Consider the following 19,600-nt stretch of genomic DNA (forward strand, 5'->3'; position numbering starts at 1 on the left):
TTTCACGTAACGAAAACCAGTGACATATATCAATAGGGAACCACAAACGTAAAACCTTAAGTTGTAGCAGCCATGGTTCGCATTGCGTGATACTTGAGCAAATAAGTAATCCTGGTGTCATAATGCCTCCAACGTAAGTAAAATCTCGTCTAAAACTGAAAATTGGTTACTATTAAAACCTCTGCATTAAATGCGATATTTTGCGAACTCTACCTTAATTTTGCGCGGTAACATACTTCGAGAAGTTCTTAAACTAAAAGTAATTATATTTAATGAAGGCAAAATGCATAATTTAATTTTTATTTCCACGCAGGCAATTGCGATTAAAGTTTTTTATACAACGCAACAAAGTGGGTAACCAAAAGCAATTTGGGAAGCACTCACAAACGTAAAACCTTTAAGCAGATACGTAATCCCTACAACATATTGTGTCGAACGTAAGCAAAATCTTGTATAAACTGAAAATTGGTTAATATTAAAACCGCCGCATTAAAAACGAAATTTTGCGAACTCTACCTGACTTTTGCGCGGTAACAGACATCAAAAAGCTTTTAAACATTTAAGTCTTTTTTTTATATTTATCGATCCAGAATTACTAACAAACATTAAACTTCAAGTTATAACAGCGATTGTTTAGATTTGCGTAACAATCAAGCAAATAATACCGGCACCAAACTGCGTCTTACGTCAAAAAAATCCTTGAAAACAAAAATTGCCGAAGGCTGACTGGTTTGCGAAGGCGCTCTTTTACCTTCCTCGAAAATATATCTCCCAGCACCCGCCGGATAATATCCATTTACATTTTTTTACTCACCACACACGAAAACGAAACTACCGGTAGCCCCAGCAACCTCACACCCATAAAAATATTTCACCCGCTGGAAAAATAATTAATTTATGTTAAAAAATTTGATTGACAACCTTACCAACCGAAAATGAAAAGTAAAAAGTATTATTTATAGTTGCAAGAAAGAGTTGCTAAGCGGGCTAACTCAAGAGTTTTTACATTTTTTAAAGTTTTTTATAAATCTCAAAGTGAAAAATCCGGGACAAATTGATTAACCGGCCGGGGCACCGGGACAAGTCCTTAAAACCGGGACGCATGGCAAGCCTACGAATAGGGCAATCCACATTTTAAGCAGCACCCCTCCCCAAATACTTACATTCCCATAATACAAGGCTGCGGGGTAAGCAAACTATTTTCAAGTCGGCGCCTCCACCAATTCAGGAAGAAAAACCATAGGATTTTTAAGGCCAAAATATTGGGCGAATTTAGAGATAAATATTAAACTATTACCATACAAGTGATTTGTTAAGGCAGTTAAACTAATGTTGTTGAACTCTTACCACGAGGGATCGTTAACACAAAATCAAAACAAGCCCTAGGCAATTGAAAAGGTTAAATTAGCTAATCTGCGAAACAGGCGCAATAATGAAGTATTTTACATAAGATAAAAAACACTAGTTAAAATTTTAGATACAAAAAACACTGCGTGCAATCAGTTCTGCATCAATAGTTGTTATAAATCATATCCTTTATTTCTCAGACAACTTTGGATTTTACGTGAAAATAAAACGTTACGAAAATCAAACTGAATAAAATAAAACAATGCAGTGAACTTGAATGTTGACAAGGCAATTACAAACAACAGTAAAGTATAAAAATATTGACTTTGCAAGAACAAACAAGACGCTAAAATGCGTGGGCAGCAAAGGAGCGGGGCGGCCACCAAACAAGCGAGGTCGTCATTCTCGTCGAAGCGAAGTTGTGAAGCGACGTTTGGCTTTGGCGCAAACTCATTTATTACAAGGCAACGAGCAAAACGGCAAAGCGCTCTAGGGAGACGAGCGCTCGCTCAAATAAACACCGCTGTGGTTTTGGGAAAGAGTCGGCCAAACATGAACAAAACAAAAGTAACAGCGGTCAATAAGAGGGATGACGTCACATGTTGCATCTAAACGTCCATAAGACCACACATTTCGTTTATACAAGTTTTAGGTTGGAGAGGTGTTAGTTTTGAAACAAAAGCTACATTAGAAGGATGTTATTAAAAAAACGCCTTTATGTATTGTTTAAGTTGCGATGAGACGCAAAGATTCCTTTCAACTAAAACCATTTTATCAAAATGGAACATACTGGAAACCCAATGAAAAAAACTAAAATTACGTAACAAACACAGTTAGGCAAACAATACAGTTAGGGGGGCGTGGCGTGTTGCCCCACCCCCTTGAACCGCCCCTGCCCCTCAGTTCACTTCCATCAACAGGAAAGTTGATAAATGTTTCGCATTACGGAGGGACGATTGTTGGTCGCTCGAAGCAATCCAAGATCAGTCGAACTTCAGAAGTCAAAAACGCACTCTGTTCTCCTGCAAAACACAAGAGGAAAATTGAAAAGCTGACAAACGTGTTTTCAAACCAAGGCCTTAAAATATGTGTGTTTAATTGTGGTAGAATCACACATAATTCAATCAGCAGCGCAGTTTTAAGTTCCATGAACGGAACTAGCGCTAAATTACAAGCAAGCCTTTCACCACCTGCAATACTAAACGAAGATCGTTTTTTCCTGGTGTTATTATGCCACGATTGGCGCAACAATTGCGCCGAGCTGTGTGCCAAGTCAGCTAAATTACAAGCTGAGGTTGAGGGGAAATAAATCGTGTCCATTGCACACTTAGAACGTGGTCTTAGAGTATGCTTAAAGAGCATAATTTTGCATTAACTATCATTACTTAAAAATTTATACTTTAAAACGCGCACGACAGTCACCATTATACCTCCTTTTAAGAAACGGCTTTATTTAAACAAATGTCGATGTTACACCAACACCGGATATTAGCGCAGAGACCGAACAGCGAGAAACATACTGCAGATAGCTTGACGTTTTTTAGCGAGAAAAAAAGAAATAAGGTTTGACTTAGCGTTGTCAATTGTCGAATACACACTTGCTAATCAGTCAACCTAAACCAGCGCTTCTCAACCAGTGGGGGCCATAAGAACATTTAAGGTGGGCCACAAACCAATTTAAAAAGCTAGATTTAGTTTCATTTGTGTCATTATATTTCATTTTAAAGGAATAATCGTTTGGGAGGAATTAAAATGGAATGTAAATTTATTGTTCAGCCGCAAGTATCTCACTAATGCACGGTTGATTAAATAATCTGTTTTGAAATATGTTCTGCTGTGTTTTGTTCTAAACCTATTTTAAAGTTTTTTCTTTCATAAAAATTCTTTTGGGCCACAGAATTTTTTTGCAAGGTAAATGGGCCACGAAAGAAAAAAGGTTGAGAACCACTGACCTAAACAAATAAGGAAAGAGAAAAACTATCCAGCGTTTACGGTCGACCAAACTAAAGACGAAAAACGGCGTTTTGCGTTTGATTTTGGATTCGAATTAGATTAAGACGCGTGACCCAATTACTGGAAAAGCACGCCGCTTCGAACAGTTTGTTAAACCATGACAAAAACGAACCAAAAACGATAATATCACTTACAAAAAGGGGGGTAAGAACTCCCGCCCCCACTAGATACGCCACTGGGGTCAATGGATAGTGTATATTATTTTTAACCTTCATAAGTAATACATATTACACTTACAAATATACTAATAATCACATTTTGAAATTCCAGGGGGGGCGAGTGCCCCCCTCCCCCTGCGGGCGCCCATGGACCCAACCAGTCACATCTGTCCCCCACAGTTTATCAAGTTTCCATATTAACAACAACTGTTTTGCAACTGACTTTAAATCAGCGCAAACATATTACTTTGCTGAGAATGTTACTTCTCATACATTGAGGCTATTATGTCACACTGTTCGTATTTGTGGTTTTATGCTGATTTGCATAATAACCATATTTCCAAAGTACCCTTAGAAGAGACCACCGATCAGTGTTTCTTAAGTTTTTACGTCATGGTGCACCTGTAGACCTCTAAACACGTGGTGGCGCACCTTGCGAGCGATATCAATTGGGTATACTAAAGCTTATATGTATAGTTTCAACGTAACAAATGCAAAATGCACAAAACAATCTATTTACATCACAGCGCCAAGTTGCACACAATATTGACAATCGCCATTAACATGCTTAATTTAGTGGCATACATTTGGTGAGGGATGCAAGCGTCGGGTTTTACAATTAGATCTAGTTTTTTATAGTTCATCTAAAATTTCTAGTTTTTTTTCTTCAAAATAAAGAAAACCAATTTTTATTGACAAATATAGCTTTGTATCTAAAATAATTACAATATCGAAGGACATCTAAAAAAGTGACAACATTTTAAATATTTTTTAAGTTAAAATTATATTTCACAGTCCTAGAAACTTGTACTACAACATCAATGTAGCTAAGTACACTACAGTTATATTTTTGAAGGTAGTTGCAGGGTTTGCCAAATAATTTAAACAATAGCTAAGAAGAGGCACGGTGAATAATTACATTCAATACGTAATGTATACTGAGCTAAATCTACCTAATAAAAGAGAAAGTTTGTGAGATGTGTGTGGCAACATGTTCTCCCAGTCATTTTACAATCTATTTGTGTTACATCACAATGGAAATGTTACGTCACACTCAATGCGATTTACAACATGGTACAATGTTACAAAGATTGTGTTTAAGCATGTATCCCAAGCCCCAGCGTTAGTTAATTTAATATAGGTATATTTAGAAGTTTTTGTGGACTCCCGGTTGAGAACCACTGTTATAAACTATGCTGACAAACGTGTGCAACGATCAAAGTAAAGACGTAAGTTGAACAATGCCAAATTTAGACAGAGTTCGCAAAATATCGCGTTTGTTGTCGCAGTAAGTAAAAGATAGTCCAAGTTCAATTTACCTGACGGAAAAAAAAAACTTATTTCCTTCATAAAGTAAAATTTTAATGTTTCCAACTAAGACTATTATGTTTAGGAACTTATTGATGCCTGTTTACGCGTAAAATTTAGCTAGAGTTCGCAAATATTTTAAATGTGGAGTTGGAGTCAGATTTGGGACTCGACGTACCGTAGTCGATTTGTTTTGCTGAAGTCGGACTGCCTGAGCCGAGTCCGACGTGCGCAGTAACAATTTTAAAACTAATAATGCCGCCAACTGCAAATTGAAAGGCGAAATAGCATATGGTGGATATTTTCCAGCAATGTATTGTGGTTGGATGAGATATATGACACTCCTATGAGGGGATTGTTGAAAATCCACCTTAATTTAGTTGCGTACATGGGTGAAATAAAGGCTGTAGAGTGGCAGACGCACTCGGAATTTGACGAAATGGCACATTTGGTCGGAGTCGGACTCGGGAGTTGGAGTCGGGTTATTTTTAACCGACTTCGCAGGCTTCTTTATATATAATAAAATTAGGAGCCTGATGTAATAAAGACTGCCAGCAAAAAACAAAGTATCCAAACAAAGTTAGCAGTCGACTCGCTCGTCAGGTGCGCCGCCACGTTTTGAAAGGTTTACAAGTGCGCCCTGGGGTGAAAAAGGTTGAGAAACACTGGTTTAGGCATAAGCAAATTTGATGACATTTAAAAAAATATGTTTGCATTATTGATGTCATTTACGAAGATCTTACCAATAACCCGTAAATATTATTTTGGGTAATACTAATTTACGGAATGATGAATGGTCGGAACGCTCACTAATTTAAGTGTTACCCCGTTAAAACAATTATTAAACCAACGCACAATATTTGGGTTAGGGTGGGGGTTAGCGTTTGGGTAAAGGTGGGTCAAGTGTTATTATATTTATTAATAATACTGTAACCATTCCGACCATTCATCATTCCGTAAATTAGTGTTACCCTATTCTTTGTAACCTGGCCAACGCCGGGTATTTCGTCTAGTCTACATAATAAAAGAGAAAGTTTGTGAGATGTGTGTGTGTGGCAAGATGTTCGCCCAGTCAGTTTATAATATATTTGTGTAGCATCACAATGGAAATGTTACGTCACACTAAATGCGATTTACAACATGGTACAATGTTACCAAGATTGTGTTTAAGCATGTATCCCAAGCCCAGCGTTAGTTAATTTAATATAGGTATATTTATAAGTTTTTGTGCACCCCCGGTTGAGAACCACTGTTATAAACTATGCTGACAAACGTGTGCAACGTTCCAGGTAAAGACTCAAGTTTAACAATGCCAAATTTAGACAGATTTCGCAAAATATCGCGTTTGTTGTCGCAGCAAGTAAAAGATAGTCCAAGTGTAATTTACCTGCCGGGAAATAAAAAAATAAATTAAGCATATTTCCTTCATAAAGTAAAATTTTAATGTTTCCAACTAAGACTATTATGTTTAGGAACTTATTGATGCCTGTTTACGCGTAAAATTTAGCTAGAGTTCGCAAATTTACGAAGAATTGAATTTTTATTCTTAAGCCGTTTGTTAGCGATAGTGATTGAGGCCAAAGCCTAATGACCTCTTACAACGTGTTTACCCACGCAATACTTAGCAGAGTTCGCGAAAGAAGCTTTATTGCAGCAGTTAACAGTAAGCATTTGTTTTTTCAATGAGCATTTTTCTCACGTTTGACGCAGTTTAGCACCGGGATTACGTAGTTGCTTAAACATGACGCTATCAAGCAAGTCTAAGCAATTGCTGCTGCAACCTAAAGTTTTACGTTTGGGAGTTATTCTCAATTGACAAACGTCAAGGGTTTTCGTTACTTAAAATATGTATGACATGCTTAGCCAAGTGTTAAAAAAAATTAGACATAAAAAGCATAGTATGTAAAATTATTTAAAGATGCAAGAATTTAAACCAGTGGTTCTCAACATTTTATGCTTTGTGGCCCCCTTTAAAAGACTCTCGACCCTCATACCCCCCTGCTTATAAAATACCAAGCATTGCGTTTAATGTATTTTTACTTGGTTTACTTCTTCACGTGAATAACAAATACAGCCATTAATAAACGAATAAATGCACTGACTTTTAAAAAAATTGTACAAATAAGTCATTTTAATTTAAACTAACTTAGTTAGTCATTACAAAGCTTGTTCTTCGACGCCGCCCAGTTTTTTTTTTTAGAGTCGGCTCTGTTTTGTACTGAGCCAAGCGATGTCACTACATTCGTCGAGATGATTTCTCAATTTTCCTTTTTATTAACGCGTTACTATTAGCCTACTTGAATGTTGGCCTAAAAATGACCTTGAATATTTGAATAACCCTGAAGCGTACTTTATGCGTTTTACGATGAAATGTTTATTTTGCAACTGAACGCTCTTAAAGGAACTTGCAAACCAAATACACATGAGTTGCTCGCTTAACAGCATTTGTTGGACACTTTATGATTATAGGTAAAAGGGTATCGGTAAGTAAAAATGGCCGGCCCGAAAAAAAGCAGATGCCGCACTGCATGGCTATGTATGAAGCAGCACAGTAATTACAGCGACAGGCCTTTAACCAAACTTGCCACACGCGAGCGGCCAATTAGGCATAACTTTCCACGATAAAACGATTAAAAATGATCTAATATTCTACTTTTAAACATCCCTATACTGACGAGTCAGGCACGTGCCAGAAAATGGGTTACAAAACGTTACAAGAAAGGTTTACAGTAATAATAAAAAACACAAAATTAAGTTAGCTGTGAAATTTTAAAAATAGTGACACTTTGGTTTTTGTCATGTCTAGCTAGAGAGTTATGCCTGTGGCCCCTCAATGACCGCTCCGTGACCCCCAGGGGGGGCGAGGGCCACGGTTGAGAAAATCTGTTTAAACAATAGCTAAGAAGAGGCACAGTGAATAATTATATTCAATACGTAATGTATACTGAGCTAAATAATGTACATTATGTAGTGAGTGATGTTACTTTCACAATTTACATAAGAAAGGAGACAATCGAAAAATAATTTAAGATAAGATAATAAATATGTATTCTAGGTTCATTCCGCAAAATCTATTTTTTTTGTAATGAAGGCTTTTTATAATTTTTTACTGGCAACCCCACATTGAGTGACTTTATAAAAAGTGCTACCAGACGAATTGTTTGTCAAGATGCATTTTACATAGGCCGTTGTTATTAAAAGTACATGATTATGAAAATATATTACCTTTGTATTATATTTCTGTGTTTTGTTGTCTAACTTCCAAATATATATTTTAGCGTATTTGCTGTAACCTCCTAATCACCATTGTAATAGTTTATTCCGATTATTACTAGTTTACTTCGGATATTCAACAACTTACAAATTTGTTGTTGTATTTGTTGTTGTTACTCACGTCAAGTCCAAGTTCTCTCAGTTTCGATCTGATCACCTCCTCGCCTTCCTCAGTGATGCCACAATAATCGACCCACAACTGCTCGATGTTTGGGAGGACGCGAGAAAGCTCAAGAGCTCCTTCGTCGTCGATGCGGTTCCCATTCAGACCCAGCCGCTTGATCTGAAACAACAAATTGACGAGCGAGGTTAGATTTTGAAAGTGAGCCACAAATGGCGTCAAGGCACCAAATAGCTCCAGGTGATAATGTTCAGCACCTTAATGTCGGATTTCATCACTTACCGAAACGGCAACTAACTGATATTTTGAGTTTTTTTGATATGGCAGTGAATGTTAATATATCGGGAAAGAGAAGTGGAATATGATTCAAAGGAAAATAAATATTCAAACAACCAAGTAGATAGTTTAAATATCATGAATGTGAAGTGACATACCGAGTGGTTATAATATGTTACAGACAAAAATAGGTTTTGTGTGGCCACATAAAAATAACCACTGTTGTATGATATTTGTTTTATCAGTTTGGTGGCTTTGGCAAATTATAATTTTTATGTTTGTTGCAAACTTAAATGGCCTCGAAAAATCACAATTTGACAACAGCAACATTTTCTTACTGTGTCCCCACCCTAAGCATTTAAGCAAATATTTTTTTTTATTGAGACATAAAACTTGAACTTAGGTCGTACGTTTGCTATGGACTGTTTCTTTTGCAAGGGAATTTGAAATCTCTGCACCTGGCATTACACGTTAGGTCTCGCCCAACGGCATGTGACCGACAATTGATATTATCGGCAAGTAATTGGCCGCCCGAAAAAACGCTGACGCCGCACTACATGGCTACATATAAAGCAGCACAGTTAATGTTTCGCCACAGCGACAGGCCCTATCTAAACTTGCCACCCACGTACGTAGGATAAGGCGTAACTTTCTGCGATAAACAAATAAAAATTAACCGATATTCTACTTTAAACATCCCTATACTGACGGGTCAAAAAACGTGTCTGAAAAATGAGTTACAAGAAAGTTTTACAGTCATAATAACTGGCAATTGATAAAAGTGGTGGCATTTTGGTTTTGCAATACTTAGCTAGAGAGTTTTTCCCGTAGCCAGCCTAAAATGTTTTGTGTGGTCAAATATTTTGAACTTTAACTAGTGAGAGTATTTGGTTTGGTGCACCGCCTATCGATGCAGAAAAAAACAAGACACGCTGAGTAGGTAAAAGTTGAGGCTGATGCTGATACCTCACAGCGATAAATCGACTGTATATAAAACATAAACAAATAACTATTTACTACGAATCCGTAATGACACTACGATTAAAATTCCATTATTCGCTTCCCGCCAGCGAGGCTCATTACAACTTGATCGCTTTTTCCAGTCCAGTGCATCAACTGCCGTATCGAAGACAAATAAATATGAAAGCTCAAACCGTTTCGAGCAGCAACTGACTGAGTTTTGGCGCAATACTCAAAAACCATTCAGATAGCAGAAACAAAATAACTAAAAATATTAAAGCTACATTACTAAAAGTACAGCAAACATAATAACTATGTTGTCTGTGACGTAACAGTGTATGGCAATTGAAGGTGTGGCGTGCCTGTGATTGTTGTGGAACTGTTAATAAACGCTACCAACAAATTAATTATTAGGAGTACAATATTTATCTTTTTCGGTGGGAGGGTTTTAGGTCTTTTTTCTTGGCCCCTGTCACCCCCTGGCTACGCCTATGCCCGTGGCCCCCCAATTACCGCTACGTGGCCGAAAACCCTGGGTTAGTTACAAAAATATTTTAATTAGTTAATGCAGTATTTATAAACTTAACAGTATTAAGATATTAAAGTTGTTACCCTTGCGCTCACGGCAGTGGGTACATATTATTGGTGAATTTGACCCATTGGTTAATTATTATTATTTACTTAGGACGGTCTATTTATTTAGTGAGATGGTTTACCACAGATGACACTTTGTGGGTGAATCGGTCGACACAAACACATTTACAATTGAGGGCACTAAAGCGGTGGAGGTAAAGTAGCAAACATAATAACATGCCACACATTTTTCATCACGTTTGTTTGGCTAAGGCACAGTTTAAATTGTTACCTGCATGCTGAAGGTGCAGTAACTAAAATCAAAATTGTGACATTAAAAAAATAAAACAAAACAAAATTTTAAGAAATTTCGTTGGAAAGGTAAAGTAGCAAAACGTTTCAATGTTTGATTTAATGTGACATAAGTGTAGGTACAGTTTAAAATCACTACCCACGTATCAAAGGTGCAATAGCAAAACACGACTATATACAATCTTTGATAAAAATTAACAATATAATCATGCCAAATTATAAATTTATTATTTTTGTTAAATTTTCAAAATTTGCTTGTTCGGCAACTGTAGCAAAACATGGATTTAATCTTTGAATGAAATAACAAATATTATTATGGAATAAGCTATTAACTTGGCTAATAAAGTTGTTTAAAATAATGTTTAATAACTAATGGGTGTATGTGTACTCGAGCTAGCCGAAAAAAAAAACACATTTTATTTTACTTTTTGCTAAATTTTAAATGGAACATTTCTATTAAATTTCACGAACTTGCTTGTTTGGCTACTGTACCTCTGACTGTTCATCGACAATCCAACTTTAAAAACAACCTACTTTGCAATCTTTGTTCTTGATGGCGTCGGTGAGTGGACTGATGTCTGTGATGTCACAATTCATCAACACCAACGCCTCCAACTTGTGAACAATCTCCGACAAACTTTTCACTTCGGCGTTTTGGATTTGGTTGTAGCTGAGGTTAAGCACCTTCAACTAATTCATAGAAACATAACGTCGTGAGTTTAAATATTTCTATTCAATGTTTCGTTGAAATAAATTATTTTGTACAATAAACGTCACAAAAAGTAATTTTGGACGAAAATATACAAAGTACCAAAAACACCGCAAAAAGTTTTATTGTTTGTTTCAAGGTGACGTCAGGGAAGGTACAGTTTAAATTATTACCCTCATATGTATTAGATATTTGAATCAATTACCAAATATTTTTAATAATGGAGTAGTTATAAACTTAACTATTTCCCCGGCTAAAAAGTAGTTTTAATTAATGTTTAATCACTAATGGGTGAAGGTGTATATGTTCGCAAGCAAGCCAAAAAAACTTTTTACTTTTATTTCGAAAAATATTCTCTTAAGTTTATACCGAAACAAATTTCAAGTAATTTTGGCCGAAAATTGAAGGTAAAGTAGCAAAACATAGCAATGTTTGATTTACTGCAGAGGTGTGCATGTTAAAGAAAACACAAATGTTGGTGCGCGGCACGTTTTATTGTGGTATCGATATTTTAAGCAGAATGTAAACCGCGGTCACGTTTGAACTCGTAATAATGACTCTTTGTCCCGTTTTAAAAACATCGCCATTGCTGCAGTGGTAAATAGTTATGAGGTTTATTTTTAACCTAAACGTTGTTAATTAAAAAAAATGTTTAACCCAGTCGTTGCCTTTGAAAAGTTTATTGGACTTGTGATGTACCCAGCGATAAAAAAATTAACTTTTTTGTATTTATTGAATTGTTTGTATTCGAAAATTATAAGCAATTACTGCAGTTGTTCGGTAAAAAATAAGTTAAATTGCAAATGTCCCATAATATTATTTGTAAGCAGTGTTTTTTAAGATGTTTTGAGGGACCGAAACGTCCCACTGAACAATGCGGTATTTCATCGCATACTTGTGCTACAGCCGAGAATTAGCAATTAGTCTACGTAAGAATGTTGTTGCGATCTCTTAAGTTCATAACGGTCAGCCAAGCCAAAGCCTAAAAAATAACTGTCTGTGAATATTTTATATCGCAATTATGTTTAGATACGAAACGAAACCATTGCGGACGCCCTTGGAAAATAGAAACGACCCACTAGAGGCGTCACGCAGCACGGAACCTCTGGTGCATATGGTTAACTTTGTAAATGGTTTAGTTATAAATTTACAATTATTTTGTCATTATTTGCGGTTCAGCCATATAACTGAACAAGTCAGCAAAAATGTTGTGTGGAAAAAGTAATTTATGCGCTAGAAAAAAGATTTTCTGTTGGAACTGACAGCTTCGTATCAGCCACAGCGATTGCAAGCTTCCCAAGATGGCCTTCGTTTGACAAAGAAGAATTAAAAGTAACTGGTTATGGAATAACTACAGTTTTAAGTTTTGATTATTTCTCATATTTTGCAGTATTTGGAGATAAAGAAGTGCAAATGATCTGTACACACTATTCCACATTGCTCGTAAGCGCTGGAATAGATAGTGTTAGCGTGGCAGAAAAATGGCAGCTGCTAAAGATGCATTTATGCAGACGGTATCAGCGTCAATCTAAAATTATAATCTATTTTAGTAATTGCAGTATTTTATTTAGATTCAAGGAATCGGTCGCGAAACTATCTTGGTATGAGGTTGGTCGTTCATTTGGTGACGATTACAGCAAGATTTTTGCTCTTATTGATTTACTGCTTTGTTTGCGGCTAGTTCTTCCGAAAATGAGCGTGGATTCAGCAACATGAAATTGACGAAAACTTGTTTGAGGAACCGTCTAGCCCAGTGGTTCTTGGCTCACTTTGGGGGGAATTGAAAATTTTGGGGAGAAAAACTATAAGACTTAAATTAAAGTATACGTGAAGACTAAATGCTGCTTTAACTGTGACGCCATAAGGAGTCTGTCTGGTTTACAATCTCTATATTGTTTCGTCACAGTAAGTAAAGTCTAGTAGCACCAGGGTTCGGACCCCCCCTTTTCGGAAGTGACATTAACGTTTTTTGTTCGTTTTCGTCAGGGTTTACCTCACCGTCCGAAGCTGCGTGTTTTTTTTTTCAGTGTAATTGGGTCACACGTCTTGCTCATAGGCGCCGAACGTGAGTGTGCAGAGCGTTTTTTGACGCCCTGGATTTCTTGCAGGGTGTCAAAACGCCCTGAAATTCGACCAGGTTTCATGTGCAATTAGTGTGCAACTCCATCTCTGTAAACACTATATTACAGCTAGCGCAATGTACACCGCTAGTAGCACAATCGTGGTTCACTAACAGTATGCGCGACTTTCCTGAATTACATGGGGAGAAGTACCATCTGCGAAAGTGTTCGTTCGCACGTATTAATAAACTGAAGCGCTGAAAGTACGAAATACCAAGTCGCGCTAACGTAGGTCAGGCTTAAGCTGATGCGAAATTTATGTTTAGTGAAAAATATTCTGTCATAAAAGATGCGTCAAGCCAATTACCGAGGCTAAAATATACAAGTGTTAACCTATTTCCTAAATTTTAAACGCCGAATAACACACAATGCTTCGTCTAGAGCAGGGGTTCCCAACCTGTGGTACGTGAAGGTTGTTCAGGTGGTACGCGAGTAGTTTTTCGTTTTTAAAAACCTGGATTCACAACTTTTATATTTTGTTTATTTGTTGTTTTACAAAAAAAATCCTGAAGCCTATTCATTGTTACGTAACTATCCCCGTTGTTTTGTACCATTATACGATCTTCGAAATACAGGTCATGTCAATAAGTAGCACAGTTGCTTTAAAAAGCCATACAACGCTGTGGGACAGTGGGTCCTAGGGGGCGCCAAGCAATTCTTAGGTAGGCGCAAGGTCTACCTTCCAGTATTTAACTTTTTATACTGATTTATTCAGTTCCATGTTGCGATAGGTATTAAATATGCTTGTATGCCGCCCTATGCATAACATCAAAATTACACGTTTAGAAAAGAAACTGAGAAAAAATCGAGTTGCGAACTTCGAGGCTGCTTATGTTTAATATAGTTTCTCGAATTTTGGGAGAATATTTGCTACTTATTACCGCCTATTGGGCTGTGTTTAGTCAGAACTGTGTTTAGTCAGCCTATTGGGCTGTGTTTAGTCAGAACTGTGTTTAGTCAGCCTATTTGGCTGTGTTTAGTCAGAACTGTGTTTAGTCAGCCTATTTGGCTGTGTTTAGTCAGAACTGTGTTTAGTCAGCCTATTGGGCTGTGTTTAGTCAGAACTGTGTTTAGTCAGCCTATTTGGCTGTGTTTAGTCAGAACAGTATGATATAGTTGAAGAAGATCCACCTTCTCCACAAACTGTGTTTTGTCAATTTTAACAACAAAACTACGTAAACATTTAGCGTTTCGCGCGAACTACGAATTACTTCTTTTTGCGCAACACTAATTGGGGGGAACTCAGACATTTTTGCGCCAATTTTGAATGTTATTTGCAGTAAATAGCCTTCGCATTGTGTGTCATAACACTTTTTAAAACACGATTACCGCAATATGTCTGTCAAAATCAGCTCGATGTAAACCAATATATCGAGCACGAGCAACTTTTGTGTGTCTCCCAAATGAAAGTTTAGCCAATACAAACCAAATGAACGCAATTTATTTCGCTCTTCGCGCCACGAAGAGTTAACTTTTACAGAAAAAACACGGGACAATTACCAAAGGGGCGCAGCAGAAAAATAGGTAAGAACCACTGTTCTAAAAAAAGTGGTACGCGTGGCAGTACAGAGTGCCCCAAGTGGTACGAGATCGTAAAAAGGTTGGGAACCCCTGGTCTAGAGTCATAATTCCTAGTGTTCAATATGCTGAGACGTTTGGTCACTCAAATCGATAAATAGACGTAATATTCCGAACAAAGCTTTTCAACGCCAAACTTATATAAAAATAAAAAAAACACTGCTTGTGTGGTCGACCGTAAACACGGAATGCTTTTTTTCTTTCACCTTTCGTTCAGGTTGGCTGATTAGCAAAAATGTATTCGACAATTGACCACCTTAAGTTAAGCCTTTTTTCTCTTTTCTCGCTAAAAACGTCGAGTTAGGGTACTGTTTAACACTGTTCGCTGTCTGCGATAGTATTCGATGTTGGTGTAACAACGGAATTTTTGTAACTAACGCAATTCCCTTGAAAAGGTAGTCTAACTGTGTTTGTTTAAAGTCGCCTTTTTTATGTAATGATAGTTGCCGCAAAATTATTTTCAAATCCAAAGACCACGTGCTTGGTGTGCAATTGACACAACTTATTTTCTCTAAACCGCAGCTTGTATTTAGCTAACTTGACACACTGCTCGGCGCAGATGTGGCATAATTCAACCCGGAAAAACGATATTCGTTTTGCAGGATGCGAAAGACGTGCTTGTAATTTAGCGTGGTCCCTTACATGAAACTAAACTTGGGAAACTGCACTGCTGATAGTCGAATTATGATTCTTCCAAAATCAATCACACATACTTACCGTCTTGGTCTAGTTTCTCGCCTGAAGTAAACGATTGCACACTGAGCTGTTTCGACGCACGTGTTCGCTTTACGTCTTAAAGGTTCGCTTTTTCTGGACGTTTATTGGCTGTGTCTGGTTGTATGAGTCGTTCTCTTTACTATTTTATAACGTCATTCCAGTCACTATTTTATGACGTCATTAGTGATTAAGCAGACAAAAATTAGGGTAATTCCCTAAGTTGAAATTTCGGGATTCCTCTTTTCAAGACTGTTTCAAAAGACGCCCTGGGATTTCGAAAGTTCGGCGCCTATGGTCTTGCTAATGGAAACCAAAATCAAACGCAAAACGCCGTTTTTCGTTTCTTGTTTGGTCGACCGTGAACGCAGGATATTTTTTCTCTTTCACCTTTCGTTATTCGTTCGGGTTGGCTGATCGACAAGTGTGTGTTCGACAATTAATAACATCAATCAAGCGGTCGCTGTAATTCATCGGGCCCGCTGCCTCTTTAACAAACAATACACGAGTCCATTTTAAATACTTTTTGACTATTTTAACTACGTAAGTGCGAAAAATTTTAGCGCATCGCGCGAATTTTCTTTTTACGTTTTGATGTTGTCTATTGATATAGATTAGCGCTTCTCTATCCTTGCGCCGTGGAAGGCTGCCAAGTGCGTCGCGGACAAACGGAAAACGTATTCAAAAATATTGGACACATATTTTTTAACATTTCTTTTATTTTTATTTTCGACAATGTAATAAAAACTTGCAAGAAATTTTTTAAAATGCCGTTTTCCCCCAAAAAAAATCGCGATCGCTTCGCTCGCCAGGTGTACACCTAGTTTAAAAGGTTAAAAAACACTGAACTAAATTAACTATTAAAGTGGCGTTTTTGCAGATGTTGCGCTAATCAAATAACACCGGGGAAAAGCGATCTTCGTTTAGTATTGCAGGTGGAGAAAGACGTGCTTTTAATTTAGCGTAGTCCCGTAAATAGATTTACCAAAATCGATCACATATATTTCTCCTGAAGTTAACGATTGCACACTAAGCGGTCTCGCAGCTGGTGTTACGTGCTTAATTAGCACTACAAAATTATCACCGGTTGCTAATTACGCCGACTGTAAATTCGAACATTCATTATTAATTTAGCGCCTTTGTTTTTAAATGTAGTGCTAGGAATTAGGTTTTCGCATTTCGGGACAAGTATATTAACGTAATATTCTTGTGCGCTGTGGTGTTCGCCGTTAATTGGACTCTAGACATGTTTTTTCCTGTCTCCAAACATTTCTGCAAATCTCACGATCATTTATCGCTTGTTTTCCGGCGCGGTTTAACTTCTCACGAAAAGGTCCGCCCAATGTTATCTTTCCACGAAACGGCCGCCCTGTAAGGCGGGCCTCGGGTTTCGGGAGCGCGTCGGTTCCCGTGAAAAGGAGTTTTGTTTTAGCGTATATTACGAGCGGCTGACCGCCTACAGCTCAGTAGACGTCTGGGTGTAGCCTTGTGAAATTAGCGAGTAAAACTTTAAGTGTCATTATGCTCTGTCTGTCGGTTTTTTGTAAGTAATTGTGTGTGTCTAAGTGTCATTATTGTTTGTGGTGTGGTAATATTCTACTCTTGCAACCAATACATCTGTACATTGGGTTTTCTTGTTGTGGTCTTTAATATAAGTTCTCTTTGGTAGGTTATCCAATGCCCGAAAATAAGGACTCACTAGCGACTTTACAGAAGGCCGAGGTAATTTTCTAGAATTACTAGTTAAAGTCGTAACACTGGCGCCTGGCAGGATTGTCGGCGACGTACGTGTGACGTTGTGTTTTGCGTCTAAAAGTTTGCTTTTGCTCGACGTTAATTGGCTGTTTCTGATGATTTTTTTACAATCGCTGATTTATGGCGATTTATGATTACAATCGCTGATTTATGACGTCATATCTGTCACTATTTTATGACGTCATTAACGTCAGACGGAAAAACGGGGTATTCCCGAAGTTGAAAATTCGGGACCCCCCCGTTTTGGATTTCTGGATACGCCCCTGGCTCGGATGAATACGACAAGGACAGTGATTGTGACCAAGCTACAATTGACAAATGTTGAAATGAAAAGTGTTCTCATTAGCTCGTGTAGCTCTCATATCAGCTTGTAAATATTGTCAGTGTTATTTTTTCACTAAAGATTGTAGAAAAAATATATTTAAGGAATTGTTACATTCTTTACATTGATGTTTTATCGCTTTTATCTTCACTTGATTTTTACACTGATGATGGCATGAGTTATTGCTGAAACGTCTGTAAATTGCGAAATGTCGATTTTATCGAATATTATGGCTTTGAAATTTTTATTAAAATTACTAAAAAAAACGTATATTGTGTTCCAAATGTTTACATTGTTTTAAGCGTGAACTGCTTTATGGGTCATTAATTTGTTTATCCATGCTTGGAAATAAACGAACAGACTTTCATGAAAACTAATGTTTATGTATAGAAACCATAAGACAGGTTAACGATAACCCAAGAAATGACCGCGCTAGGATGGAAATTTGCAGACGGCTTGCCAACAAATTTGGCGAGTGGTATTTCGGCAGGCGGGCGAGTGCTGATTGATAGCCACTCGCCCTTAAATTTAATGAGCGCCAAAGCGCTATGCATACTTGCGCATGTTGCGCCGCGGTGATTCATGAACTCTATAATAGCAATTTATCTTAAATCACGCTATAAATGGCGTTATTGCAAGGAAAATTCGAATGCTGTAAAACGATGAAGGGAAACATATAGTGGCGATCTATTCTGATCCTAACAAAGGTATACTTGCTGTCGTAGGGCCACAAATATTTAATATTTCCGTTATTTAGCAGATAAACTTTAACTGGTGGACACAAAGTGTTGTTTTATTGTTGTTGGTCTTAATACTATAGTATTATAGAGCATCCGGCTTTAAATATTGTTACTTTATAGATCTTATTGTTGGTTTCCGCTGTTACTTCACTGGGCAGTGCTTACATGTTATTTTACTGGTGCGATGGTGGGTGAAGTAGCAAGTTTGGGTATTAGAAATAACTTTATTTCTCTTCAAGAATTTTCTGTGATTGAACACATTTTTTATTCCAATTTCCCATATGAATTAACAACTCAAACTTGTACTAATAGGAACGAAATAACTTTGATAGGTTAGTTCAGTGGTTCTCAACCTTTTATGCTTCGTGGCCCCCTTTGAAAGGCTCTCAACCCTTGAGGCCCCTGCTTAAAAACAACTAGCATTGTATTTACTGGTTTTCACTTCTCCAGGTTAATAACAAATATAGCCATTAACCAACAAATAAAGGCACTTAGTTGGAAAAAAATTTAATAAATCAGTTATTTTAATTGAAGTTAACTAATTACTCATTACAAAGCTGGTTCCTGCCAAGGTATTTTTTATATTTGGCTCTATTTTGTACTCAGCCAAGCGAATGATTTATGGATTTTTTACTTTTTTTACATGCATAACCTAGCTGAATATTAGGTCTCGACCAACGGCATTTGACCGACAATTAATATTATCGGCAAGTAATTGGCCGCCCGAAAAAACGCTGACGCCGCACTACATGGCTGCATATAAAGCAGCACAGTTAATGTTTCGCCACAACGACAGGCCTTTATCTAAACTTGACACCCACGTACGTAGGATAAGGCGTAACTTTCTGCGATAAACAAACAAAAATTAACCGATATTCTACTTTAAACATCCCTATACGGACGGGGCAAAAAACATGTCTGAAAAATGAGTTACAAAACGTTACAAGAAAGTTTTACAGTCATAATAACTGGCAATTGATAAAAGTGGTGACATTTTGGTTTTGCAATACCTAGCTAGAGAGTTGTGCCCGTAGCCAGCCTAAAATGTTTTGTGTGGTCAAATATTTTGAACTAGTGAGAGTATTTGGTTTGGTGCACCGCCTATTGATGCAGAAAAAAACAAGACACGCTGAGTAGGTAATAAGTTGAGGCTGAAGCTGATACCTCACAGCGATAAATCGACTGTATATAAAACATAAACAAACAACTATTCACTACGAATCCGTAATGACACTACGATTAAAATTCCATTATTCGCTTCCCGCCAGCGAGGCTCGTTACAACTTGATCGTTTTTTCCAGTCCAGTGTATCAACTGCCGT

General features: G+C 37.3%; 1 protein-coding gene across 1 annotated transcript in view; it reads right to left on the bottom strand.

The window, feature by feature from the left end:
* Positions 1 to 290: 290 nt before the first annotated feature.
* Positions 291 to 19,600, bottom strand: part of LOC146162949 (ribonuclease inhibitor-like) — a 30,946-nt gene continuing 11,636 nt past the window's right edge. Inside the window, exons 6-8 of the mRNA XM_083385340.1 lie at positions 10,876 to 11,031; positions 8,221 to 8,382; positions 291 to 2,369 (exon numbers count right to left, since the gene is read on the bottom strand). Coding sequence (XP_083241466.1) covers positions 2,349 to 2,369; positions 8,221 to 8,382; positions 10,876 to 11,031 — 339 coding nt within the window. The 3' untranslated portion in view covers positions 291 to 2,348. The remainder of the gene's footprint in view (positions 2,370 to 8,220; positions 8,383 to 10,875; positions 11,032 to 19,600) is intronic.

This window comes from Ascidiella aspersa, chromosome 3, assembly GCF_963924565.1.
Source record: "Ascidiella aspersa chromosome 3, kaAscAspe10.2, whole genome shotgun sequence".
Lineage (NCBI taxonomy): Eukaryota > Metazoa > Chordata > Ascidiacea > Phlebobranchia > Ascidiidae > Ascidiella > Ascidiella aspersa.